This window comes from Adiantum capillus-veneris, chromosome 20 (genome assembly GCF_014529385.1).
Source record: "Adiantum capillus-veneris isolate H3 chromosome 20, ASM1452938v2, whole genome shotgun sequence".
In the NCBI taxonomy this organism is placed as follows: Eukaryota; Viridiplantae; Streptophyta; class Polypodiopsida; order Polypodiales; family Pteridaceae; genus Adiantum; species Adiantum capillus-veneris.
Window position 1 is genome coordinate 67,908,626 of NC_140950.1, and position 17,558 is coordinate 67,926,183.

Sequence of the window (17,558 nt, forward strand, 5' to 3'; positions counted from 1 at the left end):
CACACTCAGCTCCAGCCCAGGACTCACAGGTACAAATGGGGGTGTCGAGGCTCAGATGTGCAGGGATGGTGAAGCAGTGCTCTGTGCATAGACTTGCTACCAAGACGACTACGTACAAGATAATGATAATGACCCAACGGCTACTACTCATAGATACAATCATAAAGAGCCACCAACGGCTCATAAATGTCAGCCAACTAAGTGTGACCTGGCCACATGTCCACTAGGCCACCATTCGTATCCCTGCCACGTGTCACTGCCCAAAGTGTCCGTCCAGTGTAAACAGACCAGACCAACTGTACTAACTGTAACTGTGTCTTGTGAAAGTGACATTGTAGCCTGCTATAGGTTGCCCGCCACAAGACTGGTCACCGTCTCGGTGAGCCAAACACTGAATGAAACTGCAAAAGCAACTATATGTACAATGAAAGGTGGGGCAAGAGAACAGTCCTGTCACCCAAGGGAAAGTGTCGTCGCCACTGCTGCTCGAGAAGTATCCGGATCGGGAGGAGCCATCAGATGGATTGTGTAACGATGCGGTTGCTGGACTGTGCTCTGTATAACCTGGCTTCCTGTGGTTGAAGCAGCCATCTGCTGCACAGCGGATGGAAGCACCTGCCCTGAAGTGAATTGTGGACGCCTAGTAACACAACCATGGCGGTGTGCACCAGCAACACCGTCACAGCAAGGAACACTCTGGCTCTGCATGTGTGGCATCTGGACCTGAGACCCCTGCTGAGTAAAGTACTGGAACTGGGGCTGTGGGTAGTGTCCCATGAACTGCTGAGAGAGGGCTAAGAGGGACTGGCTGGTGCTGCAAATCCTGTTGGATTCTGGACTTGTATCCCTGGCCCAGTCCATCCATATCCCACAGGAGCTTGGGTAGGCATGTTACCATACATAAGCATTTCTTGAAATCCCTGCACTTGTGCTTTTAGGTCATCAATAATCCTTGATTTTATCTTCAATGCTTGCTGTAGTGCAAAAATCGTTGCGTATCGACCTGCGAGGGCACTCTCGGCTACTCACGAAGATCCCTTCATAACTGCGTATGTGGCGGAGTGACGCTGGTGCGTTGCAGCTAGCTGCTCTGCGTCTAGCTCGATGGTGGCAATAGCAGCTCTGGAGTCTTGAAGTAACTTCTCTAAAATCTGAAACAGAGAAGTCGAGTCGGTCATACCTGAAGATCCCTCAGATGCATGTGATGCTAGAGGGCGCACATGTGGCACAGCCGGCGAGCTAGAAGTAGGTACAACTGATGTAGTAGGTGTTTCTGAGATTGTTGTTGTAGGTGGACAGAGAGATATGTTGACCGGTGTATGAGTGAAGATGGGAGAAGAAGGAAGAGGATCCTGTATTGGTGAAGTGACCATCCTGTCCTGAGGAGCGGCAGTAGACACTGGCGTCGGCATAGCAGAACCAGGGGTAGAAGTAGACGTGTGACGCTGAAAATGTACCCTAGTCTACTGGCTTTCAGAAACTGGCAAGGAGAGTAGAGACTTCACTGTATCCTTCACCACTTTCGCCTTGATCTTCTTTTTCTTGGTGACTGTGGGGTCAACCTGCATGCTCACGGATTTCCTTTTCCCTTTCGAGGTTCCCTGCTCCTCATCCACTTCATTTGGGTTAACAGGTATGTTTATGACCCATGCCAAGAGAGGTGCCGCAAAACATTTAAAACTTAAGTGCACAGACTGCACTTGGGCCCGAAATCTTTTAGCCCTAGTCTGCAAAGAGCTGAAGAGAATCTGGTGGAATCCACTAGGGATAGTGTAGATTAAACAGTAGAGCCTGTCGCAGTGGGAGAAGGTAGTGAGAAGATCAGTTTTTTCCTTGTCTTCTTTGGCATCTCGAGCCAGAAAGTAATACCTGAAGATTGCGAGAAGCCGTCTGTTTCGCTCATAATCCGGGTGATCCGAACTCAGTAGCTCTTGACATGCTTGAATTGTCACATCCTTGGACAGCAAAGAGAAAGTGCGAGTAGTAGGCTTCACAACTGGAAAGTTGGTCATACCCGTGGCGTGGCCAAGCCTTGTAGCTGTTAGCTTGTGGCCCCGGACCTTTGGAAAGTCTTTCAACAGTTGATGTATCATCTTTGCTAGAACCGTATCAGGTAAATCTGCATCAGCCAATGCTGTGAGACCCAGAGTGCGTAGCTGAGCAGTCGAAAGCACCTCACTGAGAGATGGTCGAGGTTGCTGCATATAGAAATTTAATGAGAATGCTGTGCAATTTTTCGAAGAAGCAGGCCTCTTGATTTCATGAGTGATGATTGGTTGCTTTCCTTTCTTCTGAGCCACTTTTGAATGTTCCTCTTGATCACTGGAAGCACCTGGCTCGGAATTTACATCTGAATCATCAGATGCTTCTGAGTCTGCTTTGTGGCTCTCATCACTTGGGTCACTGGATGTAAAGTCATCTATGCCATGGCTGCTGCTTGCAGATACTTCCTCTGCTTCGCTCTCTGATTCTGCAACCAGAGCTTTCCTCTTCTTCAACTCTACCTTTCTCTTGCTACTTCCTTCTGGTTGTTTCTCCTGTTTCTTGCTACCTCTTGCCATGGTGAGGTCCGGGTGGATGACAAAACAGTGAGCAGATTAGTAGACCAGGTGATGGAAAAGCACCACGGATCAGTCTGATGCAGACCAAGGCAGAGTATAGAAACTCTGGGACGAAAAACGCTAGTAGTTCTGATGGTAGGGACCTGCACAGGTAGGGGCGAGGATTCTAGAAAAGCCAATGTAGGGACGATTTGGGATTTGGCACGATTGGGGATTGGGCTAGGCAGATTGGTTAGGGTCTAGGTGCATTGGGTAAGGGCGGATCAATGGGGTAGGGGCGAGTTTAGGGTATAGGGGCGATTGGGTAGGTAGGGGTGAATAAGTGAGTGTGCGAATTTTCTTGGGCTGGGGCGTTTCCAATAGGGCTGGGGCGAATTGACAATAGGGCTGGGGCGAATTGACAACAGGGCTGGGGCGAATTGAGAGGAATTGGGTAGGGGCAAATTTGAATTGGGTAGGGGCGAATTGACAACAGGGCTGGGGAGAATTGAGAGGAACTGGGTAGGGGCGAATTGAGAGAAACTGGGTAGGGGCGAATTGAATTGGATAGGGGCGAATTGAGAGGAACTGGGTAGGGGCGAATTGAGAGATAATGGGTAGGGGCGAATTTGAATTGGGTAGGGGCGAGTTATATGGGTATGCCTAGGCAAGGTGGGCTGAGGCGCGAGTTTTACAAGGTAGGGGCGATGGCAGAAACTCAGGCAAAAGTTAGGGGTTAGGGCAGAAACCCAGGCAAAAGTGGGTGGAGACGAGGTACGTTAAGTTTATCCGATGCACTCTTACGTATAGAACTCTCTCAGAGAGTTAGAGAGTTAGCCAAGAGAACTCAAAAATCATATGCTTCCATAGATTTAAGGAGTTTTACTTAAAAATCATCCCAATAGAACTCAAATATTGGTTTGACCGATTGTTGAACTTAGGGAAAGTGAATGTTCCTACTCAGAACAGAGCTGATAATATTCCAAAAGAACAGCCTTATCAAAGAAAAGAGTGGAGATGGGATTGCCTCTTTTGGGAAGAGAGAGAAGAAAGAGACTGATACAGAGAAGCAAAGATGCTGAGAGTGGAGATGAGACAGTTGGATAACCGTGGATTGGAAAGAGTGGAGATGTTTCCGACTTAAAATAAATCAAAAGACACGCTGAATCCTGGGGCAAAATCAAGTGACTTGTTGAATGAAATGAGAGCAGATCCGAGATCCTTACTGGGAGTACAGTCTCCCAGTAAGTCGAGATGAGAAAAAGGGAATTAGAAGATCAGAGAGGGGATTGATTTTTGTTTACAACTTAGATGGGATGGAGAAGACTCGGTGACTGGGAAAATAGTAGAAAAACGGGAACCATGAAGAGGAACAATAATAAGGCTACTGATGAAGGGATAATACCACCATTGAAGTATACTATCAATAGGGCCAGTGATGATGGCAAGTCAGCTCTAGTGATGGTAAATCTTGAGTCTGGATCCATTTACCAGCGGTAGGGAGACACCTTCTACAGTGACTAATTAGACTACCCCTTGTGGTAAAATCTCTTCCACCACGAAGGGCCCTTGCCAAGTTGGAACCAGCTTATTTGCTTTTTTCAAATATTTTGCCTGATAGAGTAGCACCAGTGTGCCTTGCGTTATTTTCGGTTTTCTGAGGTGGCGATCATGCCACGCTTTGCGACGAAGTTGCTCCGCTTGCAGGCTTCCAAACCGAAAGCGAGTTGAAAAGGCGTGTGATTCGTTGTTGCTTTGAAAGATGTGCGGTATGCCCAAAGAGTGCCGTGCACAGCCTGAGCCCACGATGCTGGATGGAGATGACATGCTTTCCGCAGGAGGGCGATCAGAACCTTGTTGGTGCTCTCGGCCTGCCCATTGGCTCTAGGGTAATAAGAGCACGACTTGCGATGAAAAATCTTGTAATTGGCCAGCAAAGTTAAGATCATGTCATTGACAAAATGACTGCCCCTATCACTAGTGATCTCTAAGGGACATCCAAATCTGCATAAAATATTTTCATATAAAAATTTTGCTACTGTATTGCCAGTGCAATCTTCTGTCGCCAGTACCTCTGCCCACTTTGTTGCATAGTCTGTAGCCACTAGCAGATATTTGCGATTACCTGGTTGAGCCGGGGGATATATTGGACCTACAAAGTCCAAGCCCTATCTCTCAAAAGGTAGCCACGCCATCGAGACCTGCAGAGTACGGTTGGATTGCTTACTTGGCTTCGGCCCACAGCGCTGGCACACATCACAAACCTTAGAATATGCTATTGCATCCTTAAAAACGTAGGGCCACCATAGACCACTCTGTAGAATCTTCTGGCGGTGATGTGACCAGGGTAATGGCCACCAGTGGGACCATTGTGGGCATCCTCCAGAATATGCTCCACCTCATGAGGCGAGACAACGCTTCAGAACACCATTTGGTCCCGATTTGTAGAGCTGGCCCCCAATCAAAGTGAAAGGCCTGGACTTCAATAACAATCTCCTCTTCTGCAGTAGAGATGCCTTCTCTGGGTACAGCCCAGTAGATAGAAAATGTAAGACCTCGCCGTACCATTCTAGTGTTGTATCTATTTTAAAAAGACTGCTATGTAAGGTGTTCAGATCTTTGTGGGCCACACCGGCTATCATCGCAGGTTTATACGTATGTATGCACAGGTGGGTCAAACATTGACCCGGCTCACCAGTGCTGCTGTTCCCTTCCAGTGGTCAACACCCGAGGCTGAAGCATTTGCATACCTCAAAAAACGCCTCACTGAAGCGCCTATTCTAGTTGCCCCGGATTGGGCCCTACCTTTTCATGTGCATACTGATGTCAGTCTGCTGGCTATGGGTGCTCTGCTGACTCAGCCTAGCAAAGAGTTCAACTTGGATCGCCCTGTACATTATGCAAGTCGCCTGCTCACCAAAGCAAAGCGCAACTATAGCACCACAGAGAGGGAAGGTTTGGCTATAGTGTATGCTCTACAAAAATTTCGTCACTATTTGCTAGGGATGCACTTCACAATTATTACTGATCACCATGCCTTGCGCTATCTGCTTAATAAGGCACAGGTCGCAGGTCGAGTATGGCGATGGCTCCTCCTATTCCAAGAGTTTGATTTTGAAGTGGTACTCCGTCCTCGTAAGCATCATGTAATGGCTGACCACCTCTCTCGCATTCACACAGGTGAAGAAGCTACCGGGATTGCGGATGATATGCAAATGTTTTTACGTACATCAAGACATCATGGTTTACTTTATTATCTTAGTTTATGCACTCACAATTATTGATCGGAGCAAGGATTACCCACAACATGATATGAGTGAATAATTTTGGTATCTTAATCATTTCAAGTAGATTCACCAATTCAATTACCTTTCATTGGATGAGATTGCTTTTGCAATGTGTGAGTGTGTTATTGTCGCGGGCCTCGTGATTTTATCACTTGTTATGCAGGGTTGCAGTTTTTAGCGAAACGTAGAGGAGAGACAACACTAAAGTCGACAAAATTTTGGTTTTCATCTCAGCCGCGCGCGTCGCACATATATGAGAATCGAGATGGTGGTATCACCTCAAGCTCCAGCAGCAGCTCCGACAGCATGCCAGGTGAGATGTGCAGGATGCAGGGGCATTCTGAACGTGCCCCCTGGAATTATGGAGTTTCGTTGCCCGAAATGCAAGCTTCCTCAGATGCTCCCACCAGAGCTTCGGCCGCCACCAGTACCCTCATCTCTTCAGGCTATCGAGCCCTCCAAGGCTCAGCTCCCCTGTGCCAATTGTAGAGCCCTTCTCAATGTGCCTCATGGTCTTGAACGATTCATATGTCCACAATGCCATGTCGAGCTTGCTGTTGACCTCTCAAAGCTCCAGCAATACCTTAACGCTATTGGTGCAGCTCGAGATTCACCTGCCGGCCCGACCACTGACATCGATGAAGTGAATGAGGTACATGTTTTTACGTACATCAAGACATCATGGTTTACTTTATTATCTTAGTTTATGCACTCACAATTATTGATCGGAGCAAGGATTACCCACAACATGATATGAGTGAATAATGGGAGGAGGTAACTTCAAGATGGCCACTATCTTCTCTGGGTCAGGTGCTAAACCTTGAGCAGACACCACATGGCGGCCCAACAGTGTGCCCTCGGTGACCAAAAATGACACTTGTTCGGATTGAGCTTCAAACGTGCCTCTCTGCACCTGAGGAAGACTGTAGAGAGTTGAGCAAGATGCTCCTTTAGATTTTCTAATGGGGTCGAACATTGAGCTCCCGAGAAGGTGGAAAGTCGTCCATGAATATGCGAAGGTGATCAGTAAGCAGAGGACAAAAGATGAGATATACTATGCGATTGAAAGAAGGCAGTGCATTTTTAAGCCCAAAAGACATTCTAGTGTAGATGAAAATTCCCCAGGGAGTCACAAAAGCTGTTTTGACTTGGTCGTCAAGATGTATTCCTAACTGATTGTAGCCGCTGAACCCGTCCATAAAACTATACAGTACATGGCCAGCGACATCTTCGATGACTCTCTCAGTGAAAGGGGTCAGAAATCCAATCGGGATTGTAACCTTATTTAGAGCCCGGTAGTCGACGCAAACTCGAATTTTGTTGGACTGCTTCTTTGCGGCAATAACCATAGGGGACAACCATTCTGAGTGCTCTACTGGTACAATAATACCTGCTTCTTGCATTTTTTCCAACTCGATTTTGACTGCTTCTGCATACTTGGGATTCAGTTTGTAAGCCCATCCTCTGACCGGCTTAGCCCCCTCAACCAGAGGAATTGTGTGGACTCCTAGCTCTGCTGGGATTCCTTCCAAATCGTGGTAAGACCAGGCAAACACATCCTTGAAAGAGCGCATGAAAGAGATTACCAGGTCGAGTAGAGCGGGGTGATCCCATAACCAAGCGGCTAACAAGATGGGCTGATGGTTGTCAGGGCCGCCTAGGTTGACCTCTTTGACTGGGTCAGGCGGTGGAGTGGGCGAGGCTGCGTCAAGGAGAGAAGACCGTGCCGCCTCTGTGAGTTTCTGGACATTATGAGCTGGCGTCTGATCAATGTTGAAATCAGCATACTCTTCCTGCAACCATCCTGATGGAAGCTCTGCGAATGGTAAATCCTCAGATACATCAAAGTGCTCCAGCATGGGTGGAGAGTCAGATGGAGTAGAGGCTAAGGAAGGAGCTGGCTTGTTGGCCAACTCTTGCAAGGAAGACTTTTTCCCCCTGCTATGGTGGGTTATAGGCTCACCCAGGCCGACGGTTTCCATCAAGGGACCCTCTGAAGGATGGTCACCAGAGACCGGTCCACTTGGTTCTGGCGCACTTGGCTGACTGGGATTACTGGCTTCAAGTGTAGCTTCAGATGTAGGATCAGGGGGAGAGGGCGAAGCTGTTGCCAAGGTTGAAGAGAGACTACATAGCATGGCATCGAAGAGGTAGCTTCTAACCACTGCAGTAAGTCTTCATCGGACCCATCAAGAGGGACTGGCTGCTCCAATTCAGGGTTGGACTCTTCTGACAAAGAGCTATGCTGAACGACCGGATCCATACCTCCTTCGAGACGAATTTGTTGCATTGGAGAGCCAGGAGTATGTATCCACATGGCGTCGTTTCCCCAGTCGTGAAGTGCTTTTGTATGTCGCAACCATGGCCTACCAATCAGCAAGGGATAACCTCCCTCTACATGAGGAAGATTAACTACCACAAAATCCAAGTTAAAAGTGAAATCTTGTACCTTCAGAGGCACCTTGTCGACTATGCCCACTGGGTAGACTGTTCTCTAATCGGCCAATGTAACAGTGAAAGGAGCAGGTCGGGTAGGCTGTAGACCTAAGGCCATCATAGTGAATTCGGGCATCAAATTGAATTCTTAGGCTGGTGCCTAAGAATAGATACAGTGAGACGAGGACTTTTATAATCGGTGAGGGGAGCAGTTGGATAGGAAATCAAATAAGACTCTGAGGACTGTACAGGGAGGTGCCCGCCACTATACCCAACCCCCGGGTACAGAGACTGAATGACTGACAGGGTGTCACTTCTGAGTGCTGTGTCGAGCCTTACCATGTCGTATAGTGACACCTGCTGAAAAGTATTTTTCAAGATGGCTTCTGTTGTGGGCTTGGCACCTTCGAACTGGGTTCCCTTTGGGACCTTAATCTGTTCTAAGTCAGCCACTGCTTCCAAGAAGGCTCCATCAATGTCAGATAACAGGGAAGTTGGTTTGCTCTGAGCAATTTTGAAGGACTCATCCTTTGGGCCAGGTAGACCAGATTGAGGAAGTGGGGACTGGCGAGGTGGACCTATGGGCAGACTGAGACCAAGAGCTGCTCTTTGTGCCCGAGTAAGGACACTAGCATGCTCCTCCACTTGCAGTGGCTTAACCACATGAGTAGCAGGTGATGGTTGAGGCACAGTGTTCACAGTAATCAAGTTTATCTTCGGGAAGGTGAAATCTTGCTGGTTGTGAGTCGAGCCTGAAGACGTGGATGCCCTTTGCGTGGGACAATCCTTACCTTAGTGATCCTTCGAATCAGGGCAATGACGACAAGGAGGGGACCCCTCAGGTAAAGTACACTTACTCTGATAATGCCCATATTCTCCGCATCTGTAGCAGAGTATGGGCCGATTGGAAGGACGAAACGGGGGACGAGGTGGTTGCTGCATGGAGTTGGAGGCTGAAGTGTAGAAGCTCTGAGGGGTTGAGGTGGCATTAGCATTATAAAAGCTTTGAGTCGGGAAAGTACTTGACATACCTTAGACAGTAGGGGTATTGAGCAAAGGTGGCATATAGTTGGGATGGCCGTAGTGGGAAACCATGTTGGATGTTGGTGCTAACCCCTGTTGGAGAGTAGGACCAAGACTTTGCTGTATTTTGTGCAATCCCTTTATATAGTAGCAATCCTTATCTTCATGACCCGATTTTTCGCAGAAGTGGCAATAAGAGCGAAGGGGACAGTCCTGTGGAGGGTGTCCTGGAGAGCGGCATGAACTACACCATACCATAGCCTTAGTCTCCTGCTAAGACCTGAGCTCTTCTAACTCTCTTTTAAGTTGATCATAAGCCTTTTGATGTGGAGGCTTCTCCTATCTGAGAGAGAAGGATCTCGCTTCTTGAAGGGCCCACTGTAACTTTAGGGCTTCCAGTTCCCTTCGTAAAGAAGTCAAGGGGTCTGATGGACTGTCCACGAGGACAGGGGCAGTATCTAACTGAGGAGAGTCAGTGAACTACCTTCTTGCTCCCTCTATTCTAGTAGCAGTAGCAACAAAGTCCTCCAGACTGGCTTCAGGACGGAGACTTTCTCTGAGTTTTTGTTGAGAAGTCTTAGGCAGAGCCTTCTCTACCCACTTCTTCACCATGAATTCCCCTGGTTGCTTAGGCAGTTTGGCAACCAGGGACTTTGTTATGGTCATGAGCTCTGCAAATGTCTCCTTGGGCTGGAGCAACAGGTTGGCCAACTCATCTAGTATCTTCTCTTGATAATCCCTTGGTCGGAAAGCTTCACAGAACTGCTGTCTTAACATGGTCCAAGTAGTAAAGTGGTTTTCAGCAAACTGACTGTACCATTTATCTGCAAGACCATCCAAGGTGGACGGGAAGAGCACCAGGTATGCGTCGTCTCTGTTGAGGCCATGACCTCTGCAAAGAGAGACAAACCTCCGAGCATGGTCGTCTGCATCTTCTGTGGAGAGACCTTTAAAGGTAGGGAACTTGATGTTCACCTTTGCCAGAACACTTGTGAGCTCCTCCATGGCCTCTTGCTCCTGAGTCTGTTGCTCACTAGCTTGCTGTAACAAAATGGGGGAGAGCCTTACCGGAGAAGGTGACCTGGAGGATGTAGAACCGGTCGAAGGAATGGAGGTAGCCGTATGAGTAGGTATGGGTGTGCTTCTACTGGGCACCAAGGGTTGACGCCGTTTGTGGTAGTACTTCAGAGGACTCAGTAGTGCACTTTGACGCTCCAATGACCTCCTTGTATGTGTCATGTAGTAACCGCCAACCCCACCAAGCTTTGGGCAAGAAGACCTTCACTTGGGCAAGACAACCTTCACTTGGCTGAACATTGGTCTAGACTCTACTAGACCAGGGTGAGTGACTAGACCACCTGGCCTGGACCAGGACGAGGAAGGACTAGACCAGGGACGAGAAGGACTAGACCAGGACGAGGACTGGGTGGACCAGGGCGAGAGAGGACCAGACCAGCAAGGCGAGAGACTAGACCAGCTAGATTAAGATGTCAAGGGAGAAACTGGACTAGACCAACAGGCTACACAGGCGAAGCGAACAAGCCAGCTACTTAACAGAGTGAGACTTCAGTTGAGGTCCCACCGTGATCGCCAAAATGAGAGCACCTGTAGCGCGGATAATGTGTCATGCTCTCTACAGTGTGGGTGCCCCTTGGTGCAATGTGCATGACAATCTCACTCAACCAATGGAAACTCACTCAAACAGAATGAAACACAGAAACAATGGATAACAACAGAACGACAGAGACACAACAGTGGACCAGAACATGTGGACTGGGCGTGGCAACACACTCAGCTCCAGCCGAGGACTCACAGGTACAAATGGGGGTGTCGAGGCTCAGATGTGCAGGGATGGTGAAGCAGTGCTCTGTGCATAGACTCGCTACCAAGACGACTACGTACAAGATAATGATAATGACCCAACGGCTACTACTCATAGATACAATCATAAAGAGCCACCACGGCTCATAAATGTCAGCCAGCTAAGTGTGACCTGGCCACATGTCCACTAGGCCACCATCCGTATCCCTGCCACGTGTCACTACCCAGAGTGTCCGTCCAGTGTGAACAGACGAGACCAACTGTACTAACTGTAACTGTGTCCTGTGAAAGTGACACTGTAGCGTGCTACACCATAATGTCGTATACTAAGGCTTAGTACCTGAACTAAACCATTCCTGTTCCTTATCTTTTTGTTTTGTTTCACTTTTTTCCACTTTAGCAAAGTGAACACAAAAGCAAGCTGAAAAGTTAAAAGTAAAACCATTTCATTTCGGCTTTACACATACGCAATGAAATAAAAGCATATTTATCATATTTATAAGATGGATGATGAGATTCTGAATGAGGACGGCTAAGTCAAAGAGCAATCAAAGAGCAATCAAACTCCTATCACATATATTTGCACCAACCACTCTGATATACTCACACTGCACAGACTTCTCAAAGCTTTCTGCTCCTCATCAACATGGGCATCACCAATAATTGGATTTTTGGACTAAATTCCTATTTAGACATTGCAAAGGCTGGTTATTGGTTTGTCATGAGCATCATTAGGCTCTACATATAGCTGCCCCTATGAAACAAGGGTGTCAAAGTATTGCGCATGTACTGTGAGCTTATATTTGCTTTCTTAGTACACAAAAATAATGGCTTCAGATTTGAACATGTATTACTTATTTTCTCATGTACCTCTTAGTTTGTGAGGAAACAACCTAAACCTTTTCTGTTAGCATGACATCCAGCAATGCTGTATAGAGTCTCGTTAAAGTTTCTGCATAGCAGAAGCCAAATAAGCAGATACATGCAACCAGATAAGCAATTGAAGGCAAAAATTTTGCCTGTACAAAGGTGAAGTGGACTTTTATCACTTATTGTGGCTCTTGTAATGCTTTATCTGGTATAGAAACCTGTTTTTTGTAGATGTTGCTTGAAGAGTATGAGGATCACGGCTCTATTAGTTGGTGCCTCTTGCATGCTCTGAAGTCAAATTTACCTTTTGAACTTTTGAAAGATACTGAAGCATTTTGTCAAGTGCACAGCTGTTGTTTGGTGGAAATGCAGTTTGTTTTGTTGGTAAAGCGTGAACATTGATATGTTGCAGGTGACTATCTGCTTTCTGTTCGCCCTGTGGGGCATGTTCCTGCCTTCTGTGTGGGATCAGAAAATGATACAGTTGAGGAATTTGATTGGTCAGAAGACATCAAGGGAGCAAAACCGATTCAAATCTCAGGGTTCTTTGAAAAACTGCAGTATGGATTCAAAAAGTCTCTCAAAGGACAGAGTGCATCGCACTCGTTTGGGACTGTTTTCTGTGCCGTGAACTTGAAGGAGGAAGAAAAAGCAAATTTTTCTAAAAGAAGTCAGGGGATGCACATTCTAGTTCGGTTCACATGCAGATATCTCCCTTTGCTGTCTGGAGATGCAAATGACAAGCCTGATGGAAGTCGGCCAACTGTTGCATGGCTAGAGCAAAAAGAGCTAGTGCTATTGCCAACCTTATGTGTCCATAATTTTCTTGACATGAAGATTTCAATTTCGAGCAAAGTCGGTGCAGGTTCTTTTTTGTTTGCATGAATTGCTTATGCTAAAAGAATGTATTTGACTTTTAAGGCTTAATTTTGATTGCAATTTTTGCTGACTTTATTACGCTCATGGTTGTAGGAAAACATGCCTTTGAAAGTCATAGCTCTATTGAGCGTACTTGCAAAGTCTCCTTGTTTGCTGATCTCACAGATCTTATGTTGGCAATTAATCTCGATCAACTTCGTCTTGCAAGCAAGGAAATAAGTATCAAGGAATGGAGCAGAAGTGTTGAGCAGTCTACTGCACGTGCTGATTCTGTGAAAGAGTTGGAGATAGATTTGGACTTTGGAGATGACAACTGGTGTGCAAGACTCAAAATTTTTCGAGCCAATGATGGAGTGTTACAGGTCTGTCTGTACAGACTTGAAGCATCAAGCATCTGGGTGCCCATCATAACAAACATTCTCATACTTTGAAAGAATGCAGGTCCTAGTTTATTCACAATATGCTGTCAAGAACAGCAATGATCTTGCTCTTTTGTTCTGTATGCCAAAACAGTCTGGATTTCTCCGGTAGATCCTCTTGTTATGTGCCTTTCATTACACTACTTCTTGCAAAGCACCATCACTACATCAAACACAGCTAATTAAGTACTATTGTTGTTTTAGGAATTTATGGAACAGAGGAGGCAAGGTACTGTGGCCTTCAGGAGAGGCTGGGACAGTTCTGAATTCTGGTTCAAAGATGTCCTTGCTGAAAAGGTACTCTCAGAGCTTTCTCCGAAACACGTCTCTTTTGTACTTTTCAAAAACTGTGGGTTTATTAGCATGTCTATCGCCAAGTGGAAATGAAATAGAACTTTCTGAGGAATAAGGAAAGGTGTGCTGTATAGGGGGGATGAAAGCAATTCCCACCCATGAGTAAGGGTATGCTGTGTGCGGGATGATCCTATTTTCTCGTCATATTTTTTGTGCTTCTACCTTAAACCGGCCCGTAGGGCGGTAGACTTTAGCTTTTACCCGATTTTTTACTTGGAAAACTTTACGACACAAAAGAACTTCATGAATAAAGCGGGTGACTAGAATTAATGCTTCAAACGAACCACGGCTTGGCAGCTAGAGTGCCACCAAGTAGATAGTGACACCCTCTAGGCCCAAAAGACTGGCGCCCCTTTCAATATTTCTTTATTCTTATAAAACTTGGGAGAGAACCTGTAAGTTCCTACGAACTGTTCCGCTATTACGGGGCTAAAAATGGTCTATGCTAGCCCGATTTCGGTAGCATAACCGCAGTAGGAGGCTTCACAAATAAAATCCCCATGCAAAAGGTGATTTCCTCGGTGCATACGAGCACTTTCCCAAAGCTGGCGAGAATCTGCAGCACGCTGAATTCTCTGTTTTTCGCCCTGAAAATGCACCAGATCACCCGTATAGCGATCCCATCGCTTCTTTGAAGCTCCTCGGGGTATTAGGAATCAGTTAGGTCAAAACCATAAATCTGCAAAAATACACAGCAGGCTGTGTTTTACTGATTTGGGCCTCGTTTGGAATGCTGGTCGCATCCGTAGCAAGCCCTCGTACTCCCGCAGATGTAGGGCTACTTGCCCTTTGAATCAGACGAGATTTCTGGCGTGAAATCTCTCCAAATTCACATGTACCTACGGGGGATTAGCAATTAGCTAATCCAGTACCTGGACAAGAGGCTCTTGCCTCGGCAGACGCGCATGAACCCTCACAACTGTACATACAGATTGAAAGCCCTTGAGCTGGACATTACGATTTTGTATTCAAAGAGAAGAGATGTGCGCGAGAGCGGAATCATCGCGCTACATAAGACATGGGAAAAGGTAAGCTTTCCATTAAATCTGTGATCACCTGCACCGACTACTCACACACAGTGGATCACTTAATGAAGCCAAAATTAGCCTCTACTCTCAAATTGGGCGCCCCCTCTTCATGCTGGAGTGGCAATTCCACCTAGAGCCGCCATGTGTCCGTTATTCCTTTTTCGAATTAATTCCTAGTACCCACGGACTTAAACCGTAGCGAGGGGCCATGACTTTGAGCTGAGCCTAGACAACCTTTTATTGTCCGGATTTCATTGCCGACCCGCCTGACCATCTTGTGGCGACCTGCCCTTCTTGACTGTGGGTGAAACTCTCGGCCGTCGACCGTTTCACACTGTTCGGCCATTTGTGACTCCTAAAAGAGGGTCCCAAAAATTAAAGAAAAATCAAGGGAAAGAAACCAACAACTAAGGTTAGTGGTTCCACAGCCTAGTGACATACCCCTCTTGAAATCGCAAACGTCCTTGTTTGCATGCTAAATATACATGCCATAGATGATTTAGTGTGGTTAACACCCTTTTATCATCGCATGTATTCGCAAGAAAGGTCATATAACATAGATACAAATGACTTAATGAACCCTTCATACTTTTGTCATTTCATCTATGATAGAAGTGAGCGTAATACCTTTAGCATTTGTAGAGCAGTGTGCACCTCTATTGCACTGAATCTGTATGTGCATTTGATGTGCTAGCTCCATCATTACCCCTCTTTCGAACATGTTAAGTTGTGGCATACGTAGGTTGTAACCCAAAGGCCTCAAGGTAAAGTTGCAATACATTCGGTGACTACAATTCAGACTCTTCCAGCCACTTTGCATCCATAGGTGGATTGTTACTGAACTTCACTTAATACCGTCGTGCAACTTTTCCCTTAATTTTCTTTCCTTATGTGCCAAAACCTTCTCAGGTACCAAGATCTCATCAAGTTCCTTGACTTTTGGTTGATCGTCATCTGACAAATCTCTGGCACATCTTCCACGAAGGGTCTTAAAAGAGTCACGTGAAACGCACTATGAATCTTCCAAGTATCAGGCAATTTCAGCCTATAAGCAACATCGCTGATCTTCTCAAATACTTGGAAAGGCCCATAGTAACGCATGCTGAGCTTCCAAAACAACCTTTCCTTGCCCTTCATCTTCTTTAACCTTGTCTTTTCAAGCAGTAATACTATCCAATCACAAGATGAAAACAACAATTCACGTTGGCGACGATCAACAGCGCTTTTGTGCTTTGCTTGAGTCTTCTTCAAGGGAAGTTTGATCTTCTTATACATTCATCCATCTCTGTAGGCGCTCTCTGAAGATCAAAGATAATATCCATAGCAATGCTTTCCCATGGCTTATCTGGAATAGGTAGTGGCTGTAACAACCCTCGTGCCTTTTGCCTGTCAAATTTGACCTTTTGGCAAATCAGCATGCTCGCACAAAGGCATCCACGTCTCTCCTCAAAATAGGCCAATAAAGTATCGTATTTATACCACGATGCCGTGCATACGGTGGGACATGGCTTTCTACATAACTTTATGTTGCAATGGCCTAGTGACACATAGTTTGCCATGCATCATCATAAATCGATCCTTGAGGAGGTAGTGCTCATGGCGTTGCCCATCTTGCGACTGTTCAAAGATCCTTGCCAAATCTTCGTCAATAGCATACTGTTTCTTCATGTCATCAAGCTCATGATGATAAGGAATTGACACAGCGAAAATTTGTGGCTTTCTTGATAACCATCAACCACAACATTATTCTTGCCTTCCACATGTAGAATCTAAAAGTGGGACATAGAGAGAATGTTTGCCCATCGCATGTGCTTTTTGGATAACTTTGATCGCGTCACGAAGTATCACAAGGTCTGATGATCTGTCGGGACAACAAAATCAACACCTAACAGGTAGTGCTTCCTACTAGAAAGTGCATGAATCATTGCCATTAGCTCTTTCTCATAGATTTGCATAGTCTTTTCTGGCCCTTGCAAGATTCGGCTCTCATAAGCTACTACTCGACCATCTTGCATTAACACTGCCCCAATACTATTGCCACATGCATCACACTGGACCACACATGACTTCCTATGGTCTGGTAAGACAAAAACTGGATACGAAGTCATATTTTCTTTTAAGAGATTAAAAACTGAAATCTCTTTTTGTGTCCACTTGAACATGACCTCTTTCTTTTGCAAAGCATGAAGGGGTGAAGCAATCTTGGCAAAGTTCCTTATAAACCTTCTGTAGTATGAGCGTAAGCCCAAGAAGCTACGGACATCATGCACAATCTTCAAATCTGGCCGTGTCCTAATTGCTTCAACTGGCAAGATCCATTTGAACACCATCTTTTGACACTATGTGGCCAAGAATGTGAATCTCTTCCTAGAAGAACTTACTTTTCTTAGGATTAACAAGCAACCTGTGAGTGCGTAGCTCTTCGAAGACAATGGTGAAGTGCCGCCTATGCTCCTCTTCATTCTTTGAGTAGACTATCATGTCAAAGAATGTGCCAACAAACTTTTGATGTGGGCGGAAGATCTGATCCATCATCCTATTGAACGTAGTAGGAGCATTTGTAAGACCGAACGACATCACTAAGAACACGTGCAAACCAAATGTCGTCCTAAACGCCATCTTGTGCACATCTTCTGGCCTGATATGAATCTGATGGTACCCACTCTTAAGGTCTATCTTGATAAGCCTCAACATGCTCTACTACATGTGACACTAGTGATTCTGTCCCGTGATGGAACCATGAAACTGGCCCGTAGGGCAGTAGACTTTAGCTTTCACGAATCAGCCTGTGACTGGAATCAACACTTCAAACAAACTACGGCTTGGCAGCTAGAGTGCTACCAAGCAGACAGTGACACCTTGTAGACCCCAAAGACAAGCGCCTGTAGCAGGGCTACAATG

At 46.2% G+C, this 17,558-nt stretch overlaps 1 protein-coding gene across 4 annotated transcripts in view; it reads left to right on the plus strand.

Annotated features, from left to right (window-relative positions):
* LOC147432665 (vacuolar protein sorting-associated protein, putative (DUF1162)) overlaps window positions 1-17,558 on the plus strand; it is a 303,484-nt gene that overhangs the window by 157,772 nt on the left and 128,154 nt on the right. For all 4 annotated transcript variants that reach the window (XR_015185566.1, XR_015185565.1, XM_086492512.1 and 1 more), the window contains 4 exons: window positions 12,390-12,842; window positions 12,950-13,218; window positions 13,298-13,383; window positions 13,480-13,572. Coding sequence is in view for 2 of the 4 variants with exons in the window: in XM_086492512.1 (XP_086348638.1) it covers window positions 12,390-12,842; window positions 12,950-13,218; window positions 13,298-13,383; window positions 13,480-13,572 (901 nt within the window). In the remaining 2 variants the exon portion in view is untranslated. The remainder of the gene's footprint in view (window positions 1-12,389; window positions 12,843-12,949; window positions 13,219-13,297; window positions 13,384-13,479; window positions 13,573-17,558) is intronic.